At 45.6% G+C, this 20,000-nt stretch overlaps 1 protein-coding gene across 1 annotated transcript in view; it reads left to right on the forward strand.

The window, feature by feature from the left end:
• Window positions 1–20,000, forward strand: part of LOC118389431 (ubiquitin carboxyl-terminal hydrolase 43-like) — a 139,684-nt gene that overhangs the window by 73,587 nt on the left and 46,097 nt on the right. Inside the window, exons 4-6 of the mRNA XM_052490361.1 lie at window positions 11,361–11,453; window positions 12,803–12,938; window positions 19,789–19,933. Of these exons, the coding sequence (XP_052346321.1) occupies window positions 11,361–11,453; window positions 12,803–12,938; window positions 19,789–19,933 (374 nt within the window). The remainder of the gene's footprint in view (window positions 1–11,360; window positions 11,454–12,802; window positions 12,939–19,788; window positions 19,934–20,000) is intronic.

The raw sequence follows: 20,000 nt of genomic DNA on the forward strand, positions 1-20,000 counted from the left end.
ATATCGAGATAACCTGAAAGCCGTTCAGCAAGGAAGAAGCCACTGCTCCAAAACCGCCATAAAAAAAAGCCAGACTACGGTTTGCAACTGCACATGGGGAGAAGATCGTACTTTTTGGAGAAATGTACCCTGGTCTGATGAAACAAAAATAGAACTGTTTGGCCATAATGACCATTGTTATGTTTAGAGGAAAAAGGGAGAGGCTTGCAAGCCGAAGAACACCATCCCAACCGTGAAGCACGGGGGAGGCAGCATCATGTTGTGGGGGTGCTTTGAGGCAGGAGGGACTGGTGCACTTCACAAAATAGATGGCATCGTGAGGTAGGAAAATTAGGTGAATATGTTGAAGCAACATCTCAAGACATCAGTCAGGAAGTTAAAGCTTGGTCGCAAATGGTTCTTCCAAATGGACAATGACCCCAAGCATAGTTCCAAAGTTGTGGCAAAATGGCTTAAGGACAACAAAGTCAAGGTATTGGAGTGGCCATCACAAAGCCCTGACCTCAATCCTATAGAAAATTTGTGGGCAGAACTGAAAAAGTGTGTGCGAGCAAGGAGGCCTACAAACCTGACTCAGTTACACCAGCTATGTCAGGAGGAATGGCCCAAAATTTACCCAACTTATTGTGGGAAGCTTGTGGAAGGCGACCTGAAATGTTAAACCCAAGTTAAACAATTTAAAGTCAATGCTACCAAATACTAATTGAGTGTATGTAAACTTCTGACCCACTGGGAATGTGATGAAAGAAATAAAAGCTGAAATAAATCAATTTCTCTAGTATTATTCTGGCATTTCACATTCTTAAAATAAAGTGGTGATCCTAACTGACCTAAGACAGGGAATTTATACTCGGATTAAATGTCAGGAATTGTGAAAACTGAATTTAAATGTAGTTGGCTAAGGTGTATGTAAACTTCCGACTTCAACTGTATATGGAATCAGGAATATCTACACTTTGTATTTCTTAAGTAAACAAAAATGAACTACATTATGGTTGGTGTCTCATTTTCCCGCTGTACTGAAACTGAACCGAACCGTAACCCCAAAACCGCAATAGGTACCACCGAACCGTGGATTTGGTGAACCTTTACAGCCCTAGTGGGCAGACTTGTTTTGATTCAACCCAGATTTAGTATATTCACTTTAATGTGTTTACCTACCTACTGCTCTCCCTTTTACCCAACTCTCATCGACCTCCCTCCAAGCCAAGGTCAGCAATGCTGAGAGGAAAGTGAATTACATGGGAACGCAAACACACACACGTAATGACAGTCACGAGGTAAGATCTGGCTGTTTGCATTCTCTCTCATCGCCAGTGAAGCTGAACACTATAAAACGTGCAAGAGTACCAAATACTAATTGGGTGTATGTAAACTTCTGACCCACTGGGAATGTCATGAAAGCAATAAATGCTTAAATAAATCCATTTCTCTGGTATTGTTCTGACATTTCACATTCTTAAAATAAAGTGGTGATCCTAACTGACCTAAGACAGGGAATTTATACTCTGATTAAATGTCAGGAATTGTGAAAAACTGAGTTTAAATGTATTTGGCTAAGGTGTATGTATGTAAACTTCCGAATTCAACTTTACCTTGTTTAACATTAGTTTTAGGTCATTTTTGCCTGTTTAACTAGCTGGCAAGTTAGATTATTACGATTCAAACATCTAGCTGATAATTATGAAATAAAACTTTTGCTTTGTGTTTGTTTTGTCTATCGTTGCCATTGTCCTGCAGTGTGAGATAAAAGAGTAGGGGAAGTGCTTCTCAAATGTAATGTTTTATGCATTCTCTCTCGTCCTCACAAGAAGGTAGTCAAGAGAACGTCATTGGAGCATGAGAGTGTGGAGCATGGTAGTACACATATCGAGAAACACCCATTGGCACTGATGAGTTTGGGTTCTGTGACTTGTCCTCCACACTTTCTCCTTATGTTATTGTCCTTCTATAATTGCGGTTGCCATGGCGCTCATTTCTAATAGCAAGACTAAACAAAATAATATACACTCTTAGTTTGTTTCGCTCTCTCAATTAAATTTCAATTTAAGGGATTTATCTCTCTGAATCTGTCAGTCTCATTGTCTTTCTTTCATTCTCTTTCTGAATCAATCATCCTCTCTCTCTCTCTCTCTCTTCCTCTCTCTCTCTGCCAGTCTTTTTATATCTGTAATACTCCTCAGGGGCATTCTGATCTGAATAAATGTTTGCGATTAGAGTGGAGGCTGTCTGGTGGGTTAGGCTGCAGAGACGAGAGAGACAAGCGACAATCACTTTTCAGCCTCAAATGAGTCTTGGTCTACACCCTCAGTCTGTCATGCTGAGTTTGGAACGTTGGTTTTCTTAGTGTCAACGGTAGCATCCCAAATGGCACCCTATTGCTTTTAAAGTAGTCTACACAACTTCAATGGGCCCTGGTTAAACGTTGTGCACTATAAAGGGAATAGCATGCCATTTGGGAGGCACCCAAAGGACTGAGGAAATAGATCTTGTCTTTCTATTCGTACTCTCCCCTGTGTCTTCAGTTCAACACAGCTGCCCAAGATGGCGGTGCAGATTTCTGTAGCCAAACCTTTTAAAGCAGATTATCCAGAGTTCACAGTCACTCCTCATTCAACCTCTCCTTTGATTTTATTACCATGATGACCCACTTACACCCCTTCTTCATTGGGGAGGCCTCCTGGGCTGCCATCTTCCCCCCTTCCACCATGACCTTACCTGGGGCGTCTCTGAGCTGATCCCATCCCAGGCTGGATGCTTTGAAGTGGGGGTTAGAGAGTTGTTGAAGTGGAGGGCTGCTTTCATCTCTCCACTGGTGTTTTTATGTGAACGTACAGAGCATAGAGACTCTGCCAAGCCCTGCTTCCTCTTTCTGACCCGACACCTTCTAACTATCATCAACTAACACTTACTCTCTCTCGCACACACACACACACACACACACACACACACACACACACACACACACACACACACACACACACACACACACACACACACACACACACACACACACACACACACACACACTGTTCCCACATACACAGGTCTGCCAATTACCCCACTAATACAGTAGTTCAGTTTACTCTGTTTACTTACCCTTCAGGGCCCCTCTCTGCCAAGCAAACACCAATACAATTGTATTGACCCAGTACTGTCAGAGTTGCTGCACTTTATTACTCTCTGTGAAACTATTTACACTCTTTCATGATGTGATTGACTCTAGTGGTTGAGGACAGTGGAGTAATTGTGAGGACTGCCAATATGTTTTCCCTCCTCCTTGTTGAAACCCCAGTAACAACTGAGGTAATAAAAAAGAGAAATTGCGTACTTAAGCTGAGCGAGGAGCTGAGAGTTCTCAGATGTGCGTGCCCCACTCACAATGTACCTTTGATTTTTATGGAGTTGGATCTGTACTGTAGGAGCCTACAGAGTAAGTGGTTGCAGTTGGAGCTTGCCAGAGATGATAGCCCAGCGCCGTTATTTGTTTAGAGAATGAGTTCACCAACTGGTGTCCGGGTCCCCAATGCTCCGGTGACGTGGAGGAGGAGGCTGTCAACGGCCTGGATCGAGACCAGAGAGACAGAGGGACGTTTAGAGCCTCGTCTAGCCTCATATCTCCACACTGCAGATGGGGACCAGAGCGCGTCGCCCCTCTCAGTATGCAAGCAGGATATGCACACGCAGGCACGGATGCAGATACCCTTCTCTGAGTGGATAGAGGCAGTAACCGTACGCATATTCATGAGCTCTCTGACATGAACACACTGGAACTGTAAAGGCTACTCTCTGAGATAGTACTCATCATCAACAGAGGAAATACTAGAGCAGGATGATGAGGATGGTCAACCTTAAACTTCATCAACACTGTGAGATGAAGGTCACAACAACTATTTTAGGGAGGGTTCAACTCAAAGTTTTTAAACAAATGAACATCCTTTCTGGCTTAGTGCTGTCTCCAATATCACAAATGTCACACTCAATCTCTTGAAGTTGAACACAATGTCCCAGCACAGGAAGCATTCAACAGACCAATCAGCTTGTCTCCTAACCCGCGTTGCATTAGCCCCCAGAATTCATCTTCCAACTCGTCACACCCCTCAGAGAGAGGCAGCCGAAAACAATTTCCAACCCCCCCCCCCCTCCCCATTTGAGGCGTAGCCCTCTGTTAATTTCCCATGGCGTGGGCCCTTTGTTTAAAGGTCTCTAATGGAGAAGCAGATAGAGGCAGATCAGCCTCAGTGCACTCATCCAACCCAACGCAAACACCAGCAACCCAGACAGACTGACTGACAGGGGAATTTGGCTCTGGCTACAGAAGCCCTCCCCGTTTCGCCAGAGGAATCGAGGTAGAGAGGAAATGAGGTAGAGAGGAAATGAGGAAGAGAGGAAATGAGGAAGAGAGGAAATGAGGAAGAGAGGAAACGAGGTAGAGAGGAAATGAGGTAGAGAGGAAATGAGGAAGAGAGGAAATGAGAAGAAGAAAGAGGTAGAGAGGAAACGAGGTAGAGAGGAAATGAGGTAGAGAGGAAATGAGGAAGAGAGGAAATGAGGTAGAGAGGAAATGAGGTAGAGAGGAAATGAGGAAGAGAGGAAATGAGGAAGAGAGGAAATGAGGAAGAGAGGAAACGAGGTAGAGAGGAAATGAGGTAGAGAGGAAATGAGGAAGAGAGGAAATGAGGAAGAGAGGAAATGAGGAAGAGAGGAAACGAGGTAGAGAGGAAATGAGGTAGAGAGGAAATGAGGAAGAGAGGAAATGAGGAAGAGAGGAAACGAGGTAGAGAGGAAACGAGGTAGAGAGGAAATGAGGTAGAGAGGAAATGAGGAAGAGAGGAAATGAGGAAGAGAGGAAACGAGGTAGAGAGGAAATGAGGAAGAGAGGAAATGAGGAAGAGAGGAAACGAGGTAGAGAGGAAATGAGGTAGAGAGGAAAGGAGGGAGCAGAGGAGGAACTGTCTGCTGACCTGTAGAGTAAAAGTCTGGAAGGACTTGCCATGTGTTCCACTTTAGACGTTATGCCTTATTACAGGGCAGACGGTAGACTTTTCTCTGTGGATTGATTGGTTAGTCGAACGACTGAGGGGATATGCGAGCCTGTGCCTTTGTCCTGGAGTGGCACTGGGCTGAAATGGCATCACGACCTATGTGCCGGGCTGTATCTATCAGTGTCTGGGATTGGGCTCCTTGCACTTCTGTTCAGGCATCGTTTGCCACCCCAGCCATTACCAATGTGTTTCTCTACCACTTCGCTTTTAGCCACTTTTGTGGAAAATGCAAATCACCAATGGCGCGATATTGAATCTCAAATGGGCTTTTCACATGGGTATTTATGAGACCCCGCTGACTCCAACCCCTGGGGAAGTTATATCGCGCATTTGTCCTCTCAATTTTTGGATAAAATCGACTGTGACTCCATTGAAATACATTATTCAAGCAGAGAGAGGTTTTTAGCTGGGGAAACTGAAAAGAAAAGGGGATTGATTCACTGTGGGTTCAAATGTATTCACCAAGAAGGTCTGTGTTGTGTGTTTGATACAGTATCTTCATTCTGTCTCATGTGGGTTTAGGGTAATGCCCGGTATGAGCTGTTTGCTACGAGAGCTGCGTTCAAGAAAGCTCTTGGACCGATTTACTGGTCAGACCTTCTCTAAAAGCACTATGTCCGTGTCCTGATGTTTGAATTCTGTCTCATGTATGTTGATGCGTAGCATGTGCTATATGTCGGCCTATGACACGAGAGCTGCATTCCAATAGTGTGAGGCTTGCAAGTTCAGTCATACTGTTTGGGTTATTATCTCGTAATTCAGTGGTCTTGAGCGATATAGATGCTGCGCTCAAGGAAGGTGATATGAGGCTACGTGTTTAGTAATGCTGGTCACGTACTATTTATTTAGGTAGTGCAGAGGCTGTTCAAAACCTCATCTGTATAAATGATGAATAATGGTTTTTGGTAGACCGTCGGTCGCTAGGACTGCTAACTCGTTGCTGTGGGCTAGAGGCCAGGGGATTGGTGCTGTGAGAGTCAGCCAAATGCAGAGTGGATGGTGGTGAGAGGATAGGTTTGACACACACACACACTGACACACACTCTTCTCACAGACACACACACTGACACACTCTCTCCTCACAGACACACACACACACTGACAGACTCTGTCTCCACAGACACACTGACAGACTCCTCACAGATACACACACACACACTGACAGACTCTCTGTCACATTCTGACCTTAGTTCCTTTATTTTTTCTTTGTGTTAATTTGGTCAGGGCGTGAGTTGGGGTGGGTTGTCTATATTCTTTTTTCTATGTTGTACTTCTGTGTTTGGCCTGATATGGTTCTCATTCAGAGGCAGCTGTCGATCGTTGTCTCTGATTGAGAATCATACTTAGGTAGCCCGTTTTCCCCATTTTAATTGTGGGTGATTATTTTCTGTTTAGTGTATGTCACCTTACAAAACTGTTTCGTTTAGTTTCATTATCTATATGAACATGGACACTTACCACGCTGCGATTTGGTCCGATATTTCATACTCCTCGTCAGAGGAAGACGGATTACGTTACACTCTCCTCACAGACACTAACAGACTTTCTCTTCACAGACACACACACACACACTGACAGACTCTCTCCTCACAGACACAAACACACACACACACTGACAGACTTTCTCTTCACAGACACACACACACACTGACAGACTCTCTCCTCACAGACACACACACACACACACACACACCCCAGACTGGAAACGCTGTCAGCCTCCACATACAGAGTTTTAAGCAATGCCAGTGTGTGTGTGTGTGTGTGTGTGTGTGTGTGTGTGTGTGTGTGTGTGTGTGTGTGTGTGTGTGTGTGTGTGTGTGTGTGTGTGTGTGTGTGTGTGTGTGTGTGTGTGTGTGTGTGTGTGTGTGTGTGTGTGTGTGTGTGTGTGTGTGTGTGTGTGTGTGTGTGTGTGTGTGTGTGTGTGCGTGTGCGTGTGCGTGTGCGCGTCAGACTCCATGGAGAGCATTCTAAGTGATGTTGTAACGTGTAAGCCCCACTAATGCTGTGACTGTCACTTTCCCAAACAGAGTAAATACAGTAATCATTTTAACCAACTCTCAGAATGTGTGATAGATCCATAGAAATAGAATGACTAGATCCATAGAAATAAATTGACTAGATTCATAGAAATAGAATAACTAAATAATACTTTTGAAATAGTAATGCTATTTCTATTATATCTGGGACAATATCTACAAAACCTCTCAGAGTAGGAGTGCTGGTCGAGGATTAGTTTAGCCTTTTAGATCAAAAGGAATAAGATTATAAGGACAGGTGGAGGACCTGATCCTAGATCAGTGCTCCTACTCTGAGACTCTTTGTGGATACAGGCCCTGTGTTGTAACAACTCTTGTTCAGACCTGTACCGACTATACTTGAGTGCATCACTGTCCTGGAGTGACTCAGCAGAACATCTGATAACCTGGACTCATTCAGCTGAGAACAACCAGGAGGAAAAGAGAGAGCAGAGAGAGCAGAGAGAGGAGCAGTAAAATGTATCAGCACAGTGGAGCTAATATGTTCCACACAATATGTTCTACACAAGCTAATGGCTGCCTCTCTCTCTCCAACCGATCTCTACCACAACCACCATCCTTCCGTCTCTCTACCACCAGCATCCTTCCTTCTCTCCTCTGCCTCCATCTTTCTCTCTACATCCGCCTTTCCCTTCTCCCCCTCTCACCCCCTCCCCCTGGGGATGCTGCTGACACAGTCCTCTTGGCTGTCCTCCATGTTTCTGTGCTTAACCCCCATGGCTCATCTCCTGCTGATCCCCCTGTAGGGCTGATCACCTCTGTGGCTCTGCTGTCCCACACCACTACTAAATCCCCCTGGGTGTACTCTGGCTGGGCCACCGGCCAGGGAGGTATTCATGTTGGAGTCATTATTGTGTTGGTTGACACTGGTAGTGGATGCCCTGCATGACACGGGAGGATGAGACGGGGTAGTGACTCTTTTGCATTGGGATGATGTCGCAGATGTCATGTCCCTGTTAATCTGAATGTCCTCGCTTCTCAGTTGACTTGGTGCTCTCTCTCCTGTTTCCGTCTGCACTTCTCTTTTTCTAATAACCACATCTACTTAGGGATAGACATTTCGGTCAATTTTGCTGCCGACTAACTGATCATCAACAAACTGTAAAAAAATAAATTAAATACATTTTAAAAATGACGTGATCGACACATCAGAGCAATGGGAGTCGTCCAAAGACTGGAAGGCAGGCAACAAGCTTAGCCCAAAAATAAGTCCATAGAAACTAGGGATGCACAATATATCGGTAAGCATATCGGAATCGGCCGATATTAGCTAAAAATGCCAACATCGGCGTCGACCCGATGTCTAGTTTAACGCCAATGTGCAAAACCGATGTCGCCTAAGCTGACGTGCATACCTATATAACGTAGGTAGATGATGTAATGACGCCACAAACAATATAGCTCTACACAGCATTCCTCACCTCGCCCACAATGTCTGCTGTGTGGATCGAGCAGTCAACAAGTCGGCAAAATCCATTCAAGCCAAGATAATGTAATTCGTTGCCCTTGACAATCAACCGTTCTCTATCGCGGATGAAGTTTAGATTTCGCCGACTGGTCGAGCACCGGTACACACTACCAAGTAGGTGCTATTTTTCACATGTTTCCCTACCGTAGTTACACGGTATTGTTGAAACTCACATCCATGAGCTACTCGCTATGGGCGTCACTGCTATTAGCTTCGCTACTGACATTTGGACCAGCGATGTCAACCTCATGAGCATGCTGAGTCTGACAGCACAGTGGGTCGACGTGGATTTTGTACTGAGGAAAGCCGTATTGCTCAAGAATGTGCTGGTTCTCATACCGCTGTTGCCATTTCAATGGCATTTGAGAACATGTTTGAAACTTGGAAACGTGAACACACTCCTAGCGCCATTCGAACAACTGACTGGAGAAATAAGCTCACCAACTGTGTCTGCAGAAGACATGATACCCTCTGTCATGGCATTGAAAAGCTGCTCAACAAAACCACCGACCCAGACTGTCGGGCTAAAACTTGTAAAGGTACTCTACAAGAGGCTGTGAACAAGAGATTCCGTGGCATTCTCTCTGAGCCTCTACTGTGCCGCCACCATGCTCTATGCTAGGTACAAGGACCGCTACTCCGATGCAGACAAGAAACAGGGTTTATGTGAAATGTTACAGACACAGCTGGACAAGACGGAAACGGACACAGTGGCAGTGCGCATTAGAAGAGAGGTCGCTGACAGACAGACAGCTGAAACGTCACTTCTTGACATGTATGATGATATCCTGGTTAAGACTGAACAAATGAACAACGAAACGGCACAGCAAGTAGGCCTGAAATAAATTGGTATTGATGATGTTTTACTGGTAATGGGGACATACGTAAATGCCAACAAAATCACTTTTCGGTCAGTGTGTGTGTGTGTGGGTGTCTTTCAACTATTTAACTGAACTAGAATGCTGAAAAGGCCGCAATAAATGTAAATATCGGTTACTGGGATTGTTTTTCTTTTGGCAAGGAAAATATTGGATATCGGTATCGGCCAAAAATGTCATGTCAGTGCATCCCTAATAGAAACGCATTGGACTTATTTTGGCGAGAGTGAAACCTCTCGTTTCACCTCTTCCTCTAATACTGTGCATGCATACAAGGACCAGACATTTTTCATTTTTCATTCATCTTCATCATGGAACAGAGCAAGCTTATCGTCTTACAGTCAAAAGGCTGTAGCCTATTATTTAACATGCAACTCCTGTAAATGAAGCAGCTAATAAAACTTCCTTTTCAAACATTTACCCAAAAATGCAATTGGTGGAAAACCCAGTTCTAAACTGTGCAGCTAATGGAGCAGTTCCATTTGACAGAGATGACATCTCAATTAGAAACTTAGAAAGAGGGGGAATCTAATAGCAACTACTATGATGGGTTGCTAATGTGATTAGGATTGTGCCTTTGGCTGCTGGACAATGAAAGAAAGTTGATATGAAAACCAATAGAACAGGAGAGAACTGCTGGTTAATGGCATGAGGAAGTCTTTATAAAATAATTGCCTCCACGTTTCTATGGAGGTATTTTGGCTAGTCTACTTTGAAGCAAGGTAACGCATGCCTCATTATTTGAAGTGACGTAAACGTTCAAGTTTCAAACAATTATACTGCCTCAAGCTCACATTGTAAAATGGTGGGTGACGCGCTGATAGTCGACGGTAGGCAGGCTATAGCGTATGCATCCGAATGGCGAATGGGAGGCGCGCTTTACGAGTTGATATTGAGAAATAAAAAGAACTCCTTTTTAATCATGGACACCAATTTTTTTAACAAGCGATTGCATTTAGAATGGCTTTTTGTTGCTCAATGATTGGGCTTCCGAAAGCAGTTCTCACTGCAGTAAGTAGGCTATTCCTCTCCTCAAACTAGGCTCTGCATGCTGTGCACGTGTGACGAATAAGATGCATGACGACTAAAGCGAAATACAAGCGTGCCAATTTAATCCTACAAAAGTATGAAAATTAACCTAAGCATTACCGGTCAAATGTATTTAAGGTGGCTAAGCGATGTAGCGGTTAACCTCCCTACATCTACTTCATTTCTGCTGTGTGGCTCTTTTTCTTTCTTAGCTTTTTTTCGTTCCCACATTTCTCTTCCCACCACGGTTTTTGAACACCTGCTGAAATATTCAAATAAAACCACATTATTTCTCTCCTTTCTTGTGAATATTTCAGTCTATTCCGGTGTGTTTCCTAACTGGGGATGTGAGGCTCCAGGTGTAGTGTTGTCTCTCGTGGAGCTAAATGTACTTTCTCTGTTCTGCCCACCTACTCTGTAATACCCCATGCATAACGTTACACATATAGAGAAGCCCTGCCAGGTGAGGTTAGATCTCTACTTCTCCATTCAACCTAAACACACACACACACACACACGGTGCCCGAGATCATGTGTCTATGTACCACACCATCCCACCTCACTTGAGAGGAGCTGGTTGGAAAATGGATTTGACCAGGTTGCCCCTCGATTGGATCTGGCTTACTCATCCTAACTTATCAAAAAATGTGTTGTGTGACACAGATGATTTGGACATGAAGCGCAAAAATGCTAATATAGTTAGCATTGACTTGCATTGGATTTGTGCCACAAACAAATGCTTAAAAGGTAGCATTCGATACAGTGTCTTGGTAAACAAAACTAAAGCGTGGATTGCTGTCTTAGACTGCTTACAGGGTAAGGAAACCAATATGTCATTTAGTAATTGGGGTGAAATATCCCTTTAACCCAACCCCCTCTCTCCCTCTCTCTGTTGTGTCTGTAGGTCCTCCCTGACATGTCCACATTGCCTTAAACAGAGCAACACCTTTGACCCCTTCCTCTGCATCTCACTGCCCATTCCCCTGCGGCAAACCAGGTAAGCCACACGTGTGTGTGTGTGCACGTGTGTGTGTGTGTGTGTGTGTGTGTGTGTGTGTGTGACATGTACACTTTTCATGTTACCAGTTCTCCCTTTTTGTGACAAGACACAGTGGAATATGATCAAGTGCTAAGCAGGGTGGGCGTTTCTGATAGATACACAACAGCTTGCTGGGACAGAGTATATATCGCATTGTCCCTCTCTATCTCACAGACAGTCTATCCACAGGGCCGGTATATACTGATGCTATTAACATGCTAGTTTGGTAGTAGACACTCTTATCCGATGCAACTTACCGCATTTGTATTAAGGTATAACTCTTGTATAGCTCTTGCATATCCAGTATATGACCTTAAAACCAAGAGACTCACTTCATGAATCCTCATCAGTTCAAGTGAGACCCACACAGTTAGTGATTTTGGGACTCTGTTGTGCCCCCCCCCCTCCCCCCCCTCCGCTTTGGGAGGGATGTAATTCTCTCATGTCATTGTCCTCACTTACCGATGGCATATTCCCCTTATCGCCCCGCTGTCTCCAACTGAAATCTCAGTGAGATCTCAATAATGGTCGTGTCTTCTTACATCAGCAGGGGGTTAACTAACATCACCGGCTCTTACTTTGTACACCGCATCTCCGCCTCTCATCCAGGCTCGTCTCATCTCAGCATGTCTAACAACATCAACAAACCAGCGCTCACATCCTCCCCGTGTCTCTGCTCTTTGAGCACTCTGTTAGCGACGACGACGACACTTCCTGAATAATGCATGATGGGAAAGCAGGAAGCCGGGGCGTCATCAGAGCTCCTGTCTCTCTTCCAGACTTTCCTCTATCCATCTCTCTATCTCTCCACCCCTTCTTCCCTCAACTGGGGTAGCCTAGTGGTTAGAGCGTTGGACTCGTAACCGGAAGGTTGCAAGTTCAAACCCCCGAGCTGACAAGGTACAAATCTGTAGTTAACCCACTGTTCCTAGGCCGTCATTGAAAATAAGAATATTTTCTTAACTGACTTGCCTGGTTCAATAAAGGTAAAATAAAAAAATAAAAAACTGAGTCGTACCTCAAACCCGTGGCCTCAAATAGCGTTGAGTGCTCATCCCTCCATCCTTCCATTGCTCCACCTGTCATGCCCACATCTTCTGCACTAGCTAGCTCCTGTTGATTGTAGATAGGCATGCCTCAGCAGACACAGACAGGCTCCCTGTGGTGCTAATGCTAACACGTTAGCATCGCCTTGCAGTCAGGCCTGTGGAGGGGATAAGAGACCAGCACAGCAAGTGTAATGTCTGTCTTTGTGTGTGTGCTTGTGAAGAACTGTCTGGAACAAGATTCTCTTTCTCCCTCTCCAGGTGTATGCGTGTGACCCTGGTGTTCGGTACTAAGGGTCAGAGGTATCTACGTGTCGGTCTGGCTGTGCCTCTCATCGGCTCCATCTCCTGCCTGCGTGCCATGGTTGCTGAGGAGGGCAAGACCACGCCAGACCAGGTAAGGGTCGCACACACACATGGTCAGTGGGCCAGACTTGTTAGCCTACTAAATCTTAAAGGCCCTATCCTGCTCTATCCTATGTCTATGGGGTGTACATTCATAATTCCACTCACTCACTGTAACATTCTCGTGGTGAGTATCTCTGTCCGTTAATTACCATACCTCCCAGACAGAGGCTTTTTACCCGTTGTAACAGGATCATCATGGAAAGCCCTGCTGCTCTGACCGACAGAAAAAGGAAAACGAGGCAGAGAAAGAGAGGGGGCTAGACCAACAGAGAAAGGGAGGGGGCTAGACCAACAGAGAAAGGGAGGGGGCTAGACCAACAGAGAAAGGGAGGGGGCTAGACCAACAGAGAAAGGGAGAGGGGCTAGACAGAGAGAGAAAGGGAGAGGGGCTAGACCAACAGAGAAAGAGAGGGGGCTAGACCAACAGAGAAAGGGAGAGGGGCTAGACGGACAGAGAAAGGGAGAGGGGCTAGACCAACAGAGAAAGAGAGGGGGCTAGACCAACAGAGAAAGGGAGAGGGGCTAGACGGACAGAGAAAGGGAGAGGGGCTAGACAGAGAGAGAAAGGGAGAGGGGCTAGACAGAGAGAGAAAGGGAGAGGGGCTAGACCGACAGAAAAGGGAGAGGGGCTAGACGGACAGAGAAAGGGAGAGGGGCTAGACGGACAGAGAAAGGGAGAGGGGCTAGACCGAGAGAGAAAGGGAGAGGGGCTAGACCGAGAGAGAAAGGGAGAGGGGCTAGATAGAGAGAGAAAGGGAGAGGGGCTAGACAGTGAGAGAAAGGGAGAATGGCTAGATAGAGAGAGAAAGGGAGAGGGGCTAGACAGAGAGAGAAAGGGAGAGGGGCTAGACCGACAGAGAAAGGGAGAGGGGCTAGACAGAGAGAGAAAGGGAGAGGGGCTAGACAGAGAGAGAAAGGGAGAGGGGCTAGACAGACAGAGAAAGGGAGAGGGGCTAGACAGAGAGAGAAAGGGAGAGGGGCTAGACGGACAGAGAAAGGGAGAGGGGCTAGACAGAGAGAGAAAGGGAGAGGGGCTAGACGGACAGAGAAAGGGAGAGGGGCTAGACCGAGAGAGAAAGGGAGAGGGGCTAGACGGAGAGAGAAAGGGAGAGGGGCTAGACAGAGAGAGAAAGGGAGAGGGGCTAGACAGAGAGAGAAAGGGAGAGGGGCTAGACAGAGAGAGAAAGGGAGAGGGGCTAGACGGACAGAGAAAGGGAGAGGGGCTAGATAGAGAGAGAAAGGGAGAGGGGCTAGACAGTGAGAGAAAGGGAGAATGCCTAGATAGAGAGAGAACGGGAGAGGGGCTAGACCGACAGAGAAAGGGAGAGGGGCTAGACCGACAGAAAAAGGGAGAGGGGCTAGACGGAAAGAGAAAGCGAGAGGGGCTAGACGGACAGAGAAAGGGAGAGGGGCTAGACCGAGAGAGAAAGGGAGAGGGGCTAGACGGATAGAGAAAGGGAGAGGGGCTAGACCGAGAGAGAAAGGGAGAGGGGCTAGATAGAGAGAGAAAGGGAGAGGGCTAGACGGACAGAAAAAGGGAGAGGGGCTAGACGGACAGAGAAAGGGAGAGGGGCTAGACGGACAGAGAAAGGGAGAGGGGCTAGACCGAGAGAGAAAGGGAGAGTGGCTAGACGGATAGAGAAAGAAGGGAGAGGGGCTAGACGGACAGAGAAAGGGAGAGGGGCTAGACGGACAGAGAAAGGGAGAGGGGCTAGACCGAGAGAGAAAGGGAGAGGGGCTAGACGGATAGAGAAAGGGAGAGGGGCTAGACCGAGAGAGAAAGGGAGAGGGGCTAGACTGAGAGAGAAAGGGAGAGGGGCTAGATAGAGAGAGAAAGGGAGAGGGGCTAGACAGTGAGAGAAAGGGAGAATGGCTAGATAGAGAGAGAAAGGGAGAGGGGCTAGACAGAGAGAGAAAGGGAGAGGGGCTAGACCGACAGAGAAAGGGAGAGGGGCTAGACAGAGAGAGAAAGGGAGAGGGGCTAGACAGAGAGAGAAAGGGAGAGGGGCTAGACAGACAGAGAAAGGGAGAGGGGCTAGACAGAGAGAGAAAGGGAGAGGGGCTAGACGAACAGAGAAAGGGAGAGGGGCTAGACAGAGAGAGAAAGGGAGAGGGGCTAGACGGACAGAGAAAGGGAGAGGGGCTAGACAGAGTGAGAAAGGGAGAGGGGCTAGACGGACAGAGAATGGAGAGGGGCTAGACAGAGAGAGAAAGGGAGAGGGGCGAGACAGAGAGAGAAATGGAGAGGGGCTAGATAGAGAGAGAAAGGGAGAGGGGTAAGACAGAGAGAGAAAGGGAGAGGGGCTAGATGGACAGAGAAAGGGAGAGGGGCTAGACAGAGAGAGAAAGGGAGAGGGGCTAGAGGGACAGAGAAAGAGAGAGGGGCTAGACAGAGAGAGAAAGGGAGAGGGGCTAGACAGAGAGAGAGAAAGGGAGAGGGGCTAGACAGACAGAGACTGGAGCACACCAGACACATAGAATGACAGAGACTGGAGAACACCAGACACATAGAATGACAGAGACTGGAGCACACCAGACACATAGAATGACAGAGACTGGAGAACACCAGACACATAGAATGACAGAGACTGGAGAACACCAGACACATAGAATGACAGAGACTGGAGAACACCAGACACATAGAATGACAGAGACTGGAGAACACCAGACACATAGAATGACAGAGACTGGAGAACACCAGACACATAGAATGACAGAGACTGGAGAACACCAGACACATAGAATGACAGAGACTGGAGAACACCAGACACATAGAATGACAGAGACTGGAGAACACCAGACAGACACATAGAATGGCAGAGACTGGAGAACACCAGACACATAGAATGACAGAGACTGGAGAACACCAGACACGTAGAATGACAGAGACTGGAGAACACCAGACACATAGAATGACAGAGACTGGAGAACACCAGACACGTAGAATGGCAGAGACTGGAGCACACCAGACACATAGAATGGCAGAGACTGGAGAACACCAGACACATAGAATGACAGAGACTGGAGAACACCAGACACATAGAATGACAGAGACTGGAGAACACCAGACACATAGAATGACAGAGACTGGAGAACACCAGACACATAGAATGACAGAGACTGGAGAACACCAGACACATAGAATGACAGAGACTGGAGAACACCAGACACGTAGAATGGCAGAGACTGGAGCACACCAGACACGTAGAATGACAGAGATGAAGAGAGGGAACAGATAGACAGAGAAAGATAGGAATATTTCAGACAGAGACACTCTGCTGTCAGTCCCACAGCTGGGCCTAATACCTCGTCATGGTATGTGAGAAGGAGCAGGATGGGACATCACTGTCTGTCTGTCTGTTTGTTTGTGATTTGATAAAAGCCTTCTCAGAAAACAGATGTGAGGAGAGAGTAAGGAATCCTTAAAGGTCCAATGCAGCCATTTGTATCTCAATATCAAATCCTTTCTGGGTGAAAATTAAGCGTCTTACTGTGATTGTTTTTATTATTATTTAATTTATTTTTTTTTACCTTTATTTAACCAAGCAAGTCAGTTAAGAACATATTCTTATTTTCAATGACGGCCTGGGAACAGTGGGTTAACTGCCTGTTCAGGGGCAGAACGACAGATTTGTACCTTGTACCTTGTCAGTTTTCAATTAAAATGGTCAGAAAATAAACAAAAAAAGCTTCTTAGCAAAAAGCAATTTCTCAAGCAAGTTTCATGACTGACCACGAGAATCAGGTTTGCAATGAATAACTTCAATCAGACCCCCTTACACCCATAGAGGGGGCAGGAAAGAACTAGTTGTGATTAACAACTCACGTCCGGTCGTAAATCAAGGGAGAAGATAAAATGGCACTGGAGCAGAAGGCAGACGTTTTATGTGCCCCAACTGATTGAGTTTTTCTGTTTGTTTATCTGCGTTGTTTGTAACTTGTTTTTTTTACTCATTTTGTACATAATGTTGCCGCTACCGTCTATTATGACCGAAAATAACTTCTAGACATCAGAACTGCGATTTCTCACCACGGACTAGCAGAATCCTTTTTCTTCTTTTACGACTCTTGATGGGCCCGAGGCGGAGGATATACGGCTCTCTCAGGAACAGGCCCCGAGCCCAGTGATCTGCGTGAAAAGGAGGCGGAGAAAGAGAGGCAGGAGAGCGGGCTGCCTGCTGAGAAGTCGTAGGGGATCGAATAAACCCCCACTTCCCTCAATTCTGCTAGCAAATGTGCAGTCTTTGGATAATAAAATTGACGAGTTACGCTTAAGATTAAACTGAATGACGACAACATCAGCATACAGCTGGCTGGTTATACGATGTACCAGCAGAATAGAACAGCTGCGTCTGGTAAGACAAGGGGCGCCGGACTATGTATTTTTGTAAACAACAGCTGGTGCTCGATATCTAAGGAAATCTCAAGCTATTGCTCACCTGAGGTAGAGTTTCTCATGATAAGCTCTAGACCACACTACCTACCTAGAGAGTTTTCATCTGTATTCTTTGTAGCTGTTTACATACCACCACAGTCAGAGGATGGCACTAAGATAGCATTGAATGAGCTGTATTCTGCCATAAGCAAACAAGAAAACGCTCACCCAGAGACGGCGCTCCTAGTAGCCGTAGACTTTGATGCAGGGAAACTTAAATCAGTTTTACCAAATTACTATCAGCATGTTAAATGTGCAACCAGAAAGAAAATAACTCTGGACCACCTATATTCCACACACAGAGACACATACAAAGCTCTCCCTCACCCTCCATTAGGCAAATCTGACCATAATTCCTTCCTCCTGATTCCTGCTTTCAGATGCTAAGCGACAGGACGGTTTTTTCTAGCACAGACAGGAATATGTTCTGGGATTCTTCCTAAGGCATTGAGGAGTACACCACATCTGTCATTGACTTCATCAATAAGTGCATCGATGACATCATCCTCCTCCTCAACATGAGGTGGAGATGATAAAATCACCTCCTGGACAATCACTGATACGGCAGATTAGCTGTCCTAAGTAAAGTATCTTCAAAAGCAAATTTAAGTAGGACCATCCTGTTACTCTGCTCAAACCATTACGCCACTCTCATCACCCCACTGGGGAAACATCGAACCATCTTCAAAGAAGCATCTTCAATAGTAAATGGAAGGCAAAAATCAACTCTGTAGTTCTGTTCAGGACTACACGACAAATCACCGGATACCGGACAACTATGAAGAAGGACATCAGTAGAAGAATTGTTGGAACATTTCGGACAATCAGAGCCTTACAAGTGTGCCACAAAAAGGCCCAACCCCCTTTCCAAGGCTGCCCTGTTCACCGAGAGACATTTCACGTAAATACATTCATGATTTCTTGCTCAAAGCGGGTGGCGGTTTGTGTGGAAAGTATATGGTCATTGTAGGTGAGAGTAGTTTGTGAATGTGGCAATGTTATCCATGTTGTCATTCTGCTTGGGATCTTTTTTTAGCGTATTACGTCTCCAATATCAGTGTAGAATGCATGTTTATCCTGTGTTCCCATTTAATTAGCGAGTAAATAAATAATTAAACCAATTTGTGTAGTACAGAATCATAAGTAAAGCTCGGGTTTTTGCAGATGCAAAAGGTTATGACGGTTCAGAATGGTGATATGATACGAGGTTATTTATTATTCTTTTTTATTTAACCTTAATTTAACCAGGTAGGCTAGTTGAGAACAAGTTATCATTTGCACCTGGCCAAGATAAAGCAAAGCAGTTTGACACATACAACAACACAGAGTTACACATGGAATAACCAAACACACAGTCAATAATACGGTAGAAAAGTCAATAAAGGCAATAAATAGGCCATGGCGGCGAAGTAATTACAATATAGCAATTAAACACGGGAATGGTAGAATGTGCAGAAGATGAATGTGCAAATAGAGATACTGGGGTTCAAAGGAGCAAGATAAATAAATAAATACAGTATGGGGATGAGGTAGATTGGATGGGCTATTTACAGATGAGCTATGTACAAGTCCAGTGACCTGTGAGCTGCTCTGACCGCTGGTGCTTAAAGCTAGTGAGGGAGGTAAGAATCTCCAGCTTTAGTGATTTTTGTTACGATTAATAAGTTGTGTGTTTATGGATGTGATAGGTAAAGAACTTTTAGAGTTTAAGGAGTTACCATCTCCTGAATTAAGCAACCGCTCTTGTGATGCCCCAAATCCTAATGAGTTAATTGTTACATTATGTATTTAGTCAGGCAACAATTAAACATAGTTAGTTAAATAAATAAATAACAAATCTTCAGATTAATATTATCGTCAAATCACGGCACAAGAGTTTTGCCAGGACTGTCTGACAGTAGTCTGAGTGGGGAGGGGTGATGTCACCAGGCAGTCCAAAACTCCATCCCACCAAAACAGGCAGACATTTCAGGCAATCTTTTCTAACAGCTCTTACAGCTCTTACACTATCATATTTTTTTTATTTTTTTTAAATATCAGTTTTATTCCAACCCCATAGTGTGGAAATTACATTTTCGACTGCACTGGGCCTTTAATATGTGGTTACTTTAGAAGGATCTTGAACAGACTTATAATGCAAATATAGCATGTCTGCTCTGTTTGCTTTGCCACATATATTCCCTGTTTGTCCTCTATAGCTTGTCTGTCTACAATTTGTAGCCTGTGTATGTGTGTGTTTGACCCCCATGCTAAGCCACTTAGCCATGTCCATGGCTGTTTATACATAGTCTGTTTCTGTGCTGTCTGTATTAAGTGTCTGTATTAAGCAATGTACATCTCTTTAAACAAATCTCCTCCTCGCTCTCTCTCTCCTTCCAACAACCCCACCCCGGCCCCCTTCTAGGTGGTCCTGTCCGAGCTCTACGCCACTGGCTTCCAGCGTTCGTTCTCTGACGACGACGATATGAACAGCGTTGCCGAGAGCGATGTGGTCTATGCCTTCCAGGCTCCGCCCCTCCATACACGGGGAGGCTCCACAAGAATCTCGGGTAACCATGGCTGCATCCACAGCCCCGTGTGTGTGTGTGTGTGTGTGTGTGTGTGTGTGTGTGTGTG

This window comes from Oncorhynchus keta, chromosome 32, assembly GCF_023373465.1.
Source record: "Oncorhynchus keta strain PuntledgeMale-10-30-2019 chromosome 32, Oket_V2, whole genome shotgun sequence".
NCBI classification, from domain to species: Eukaryota; Metazoa; Chordata; class Actinopteri; order Salmoniformes; family Salmonidae; genus Oncorhynchus; species Oncorhynchus keta.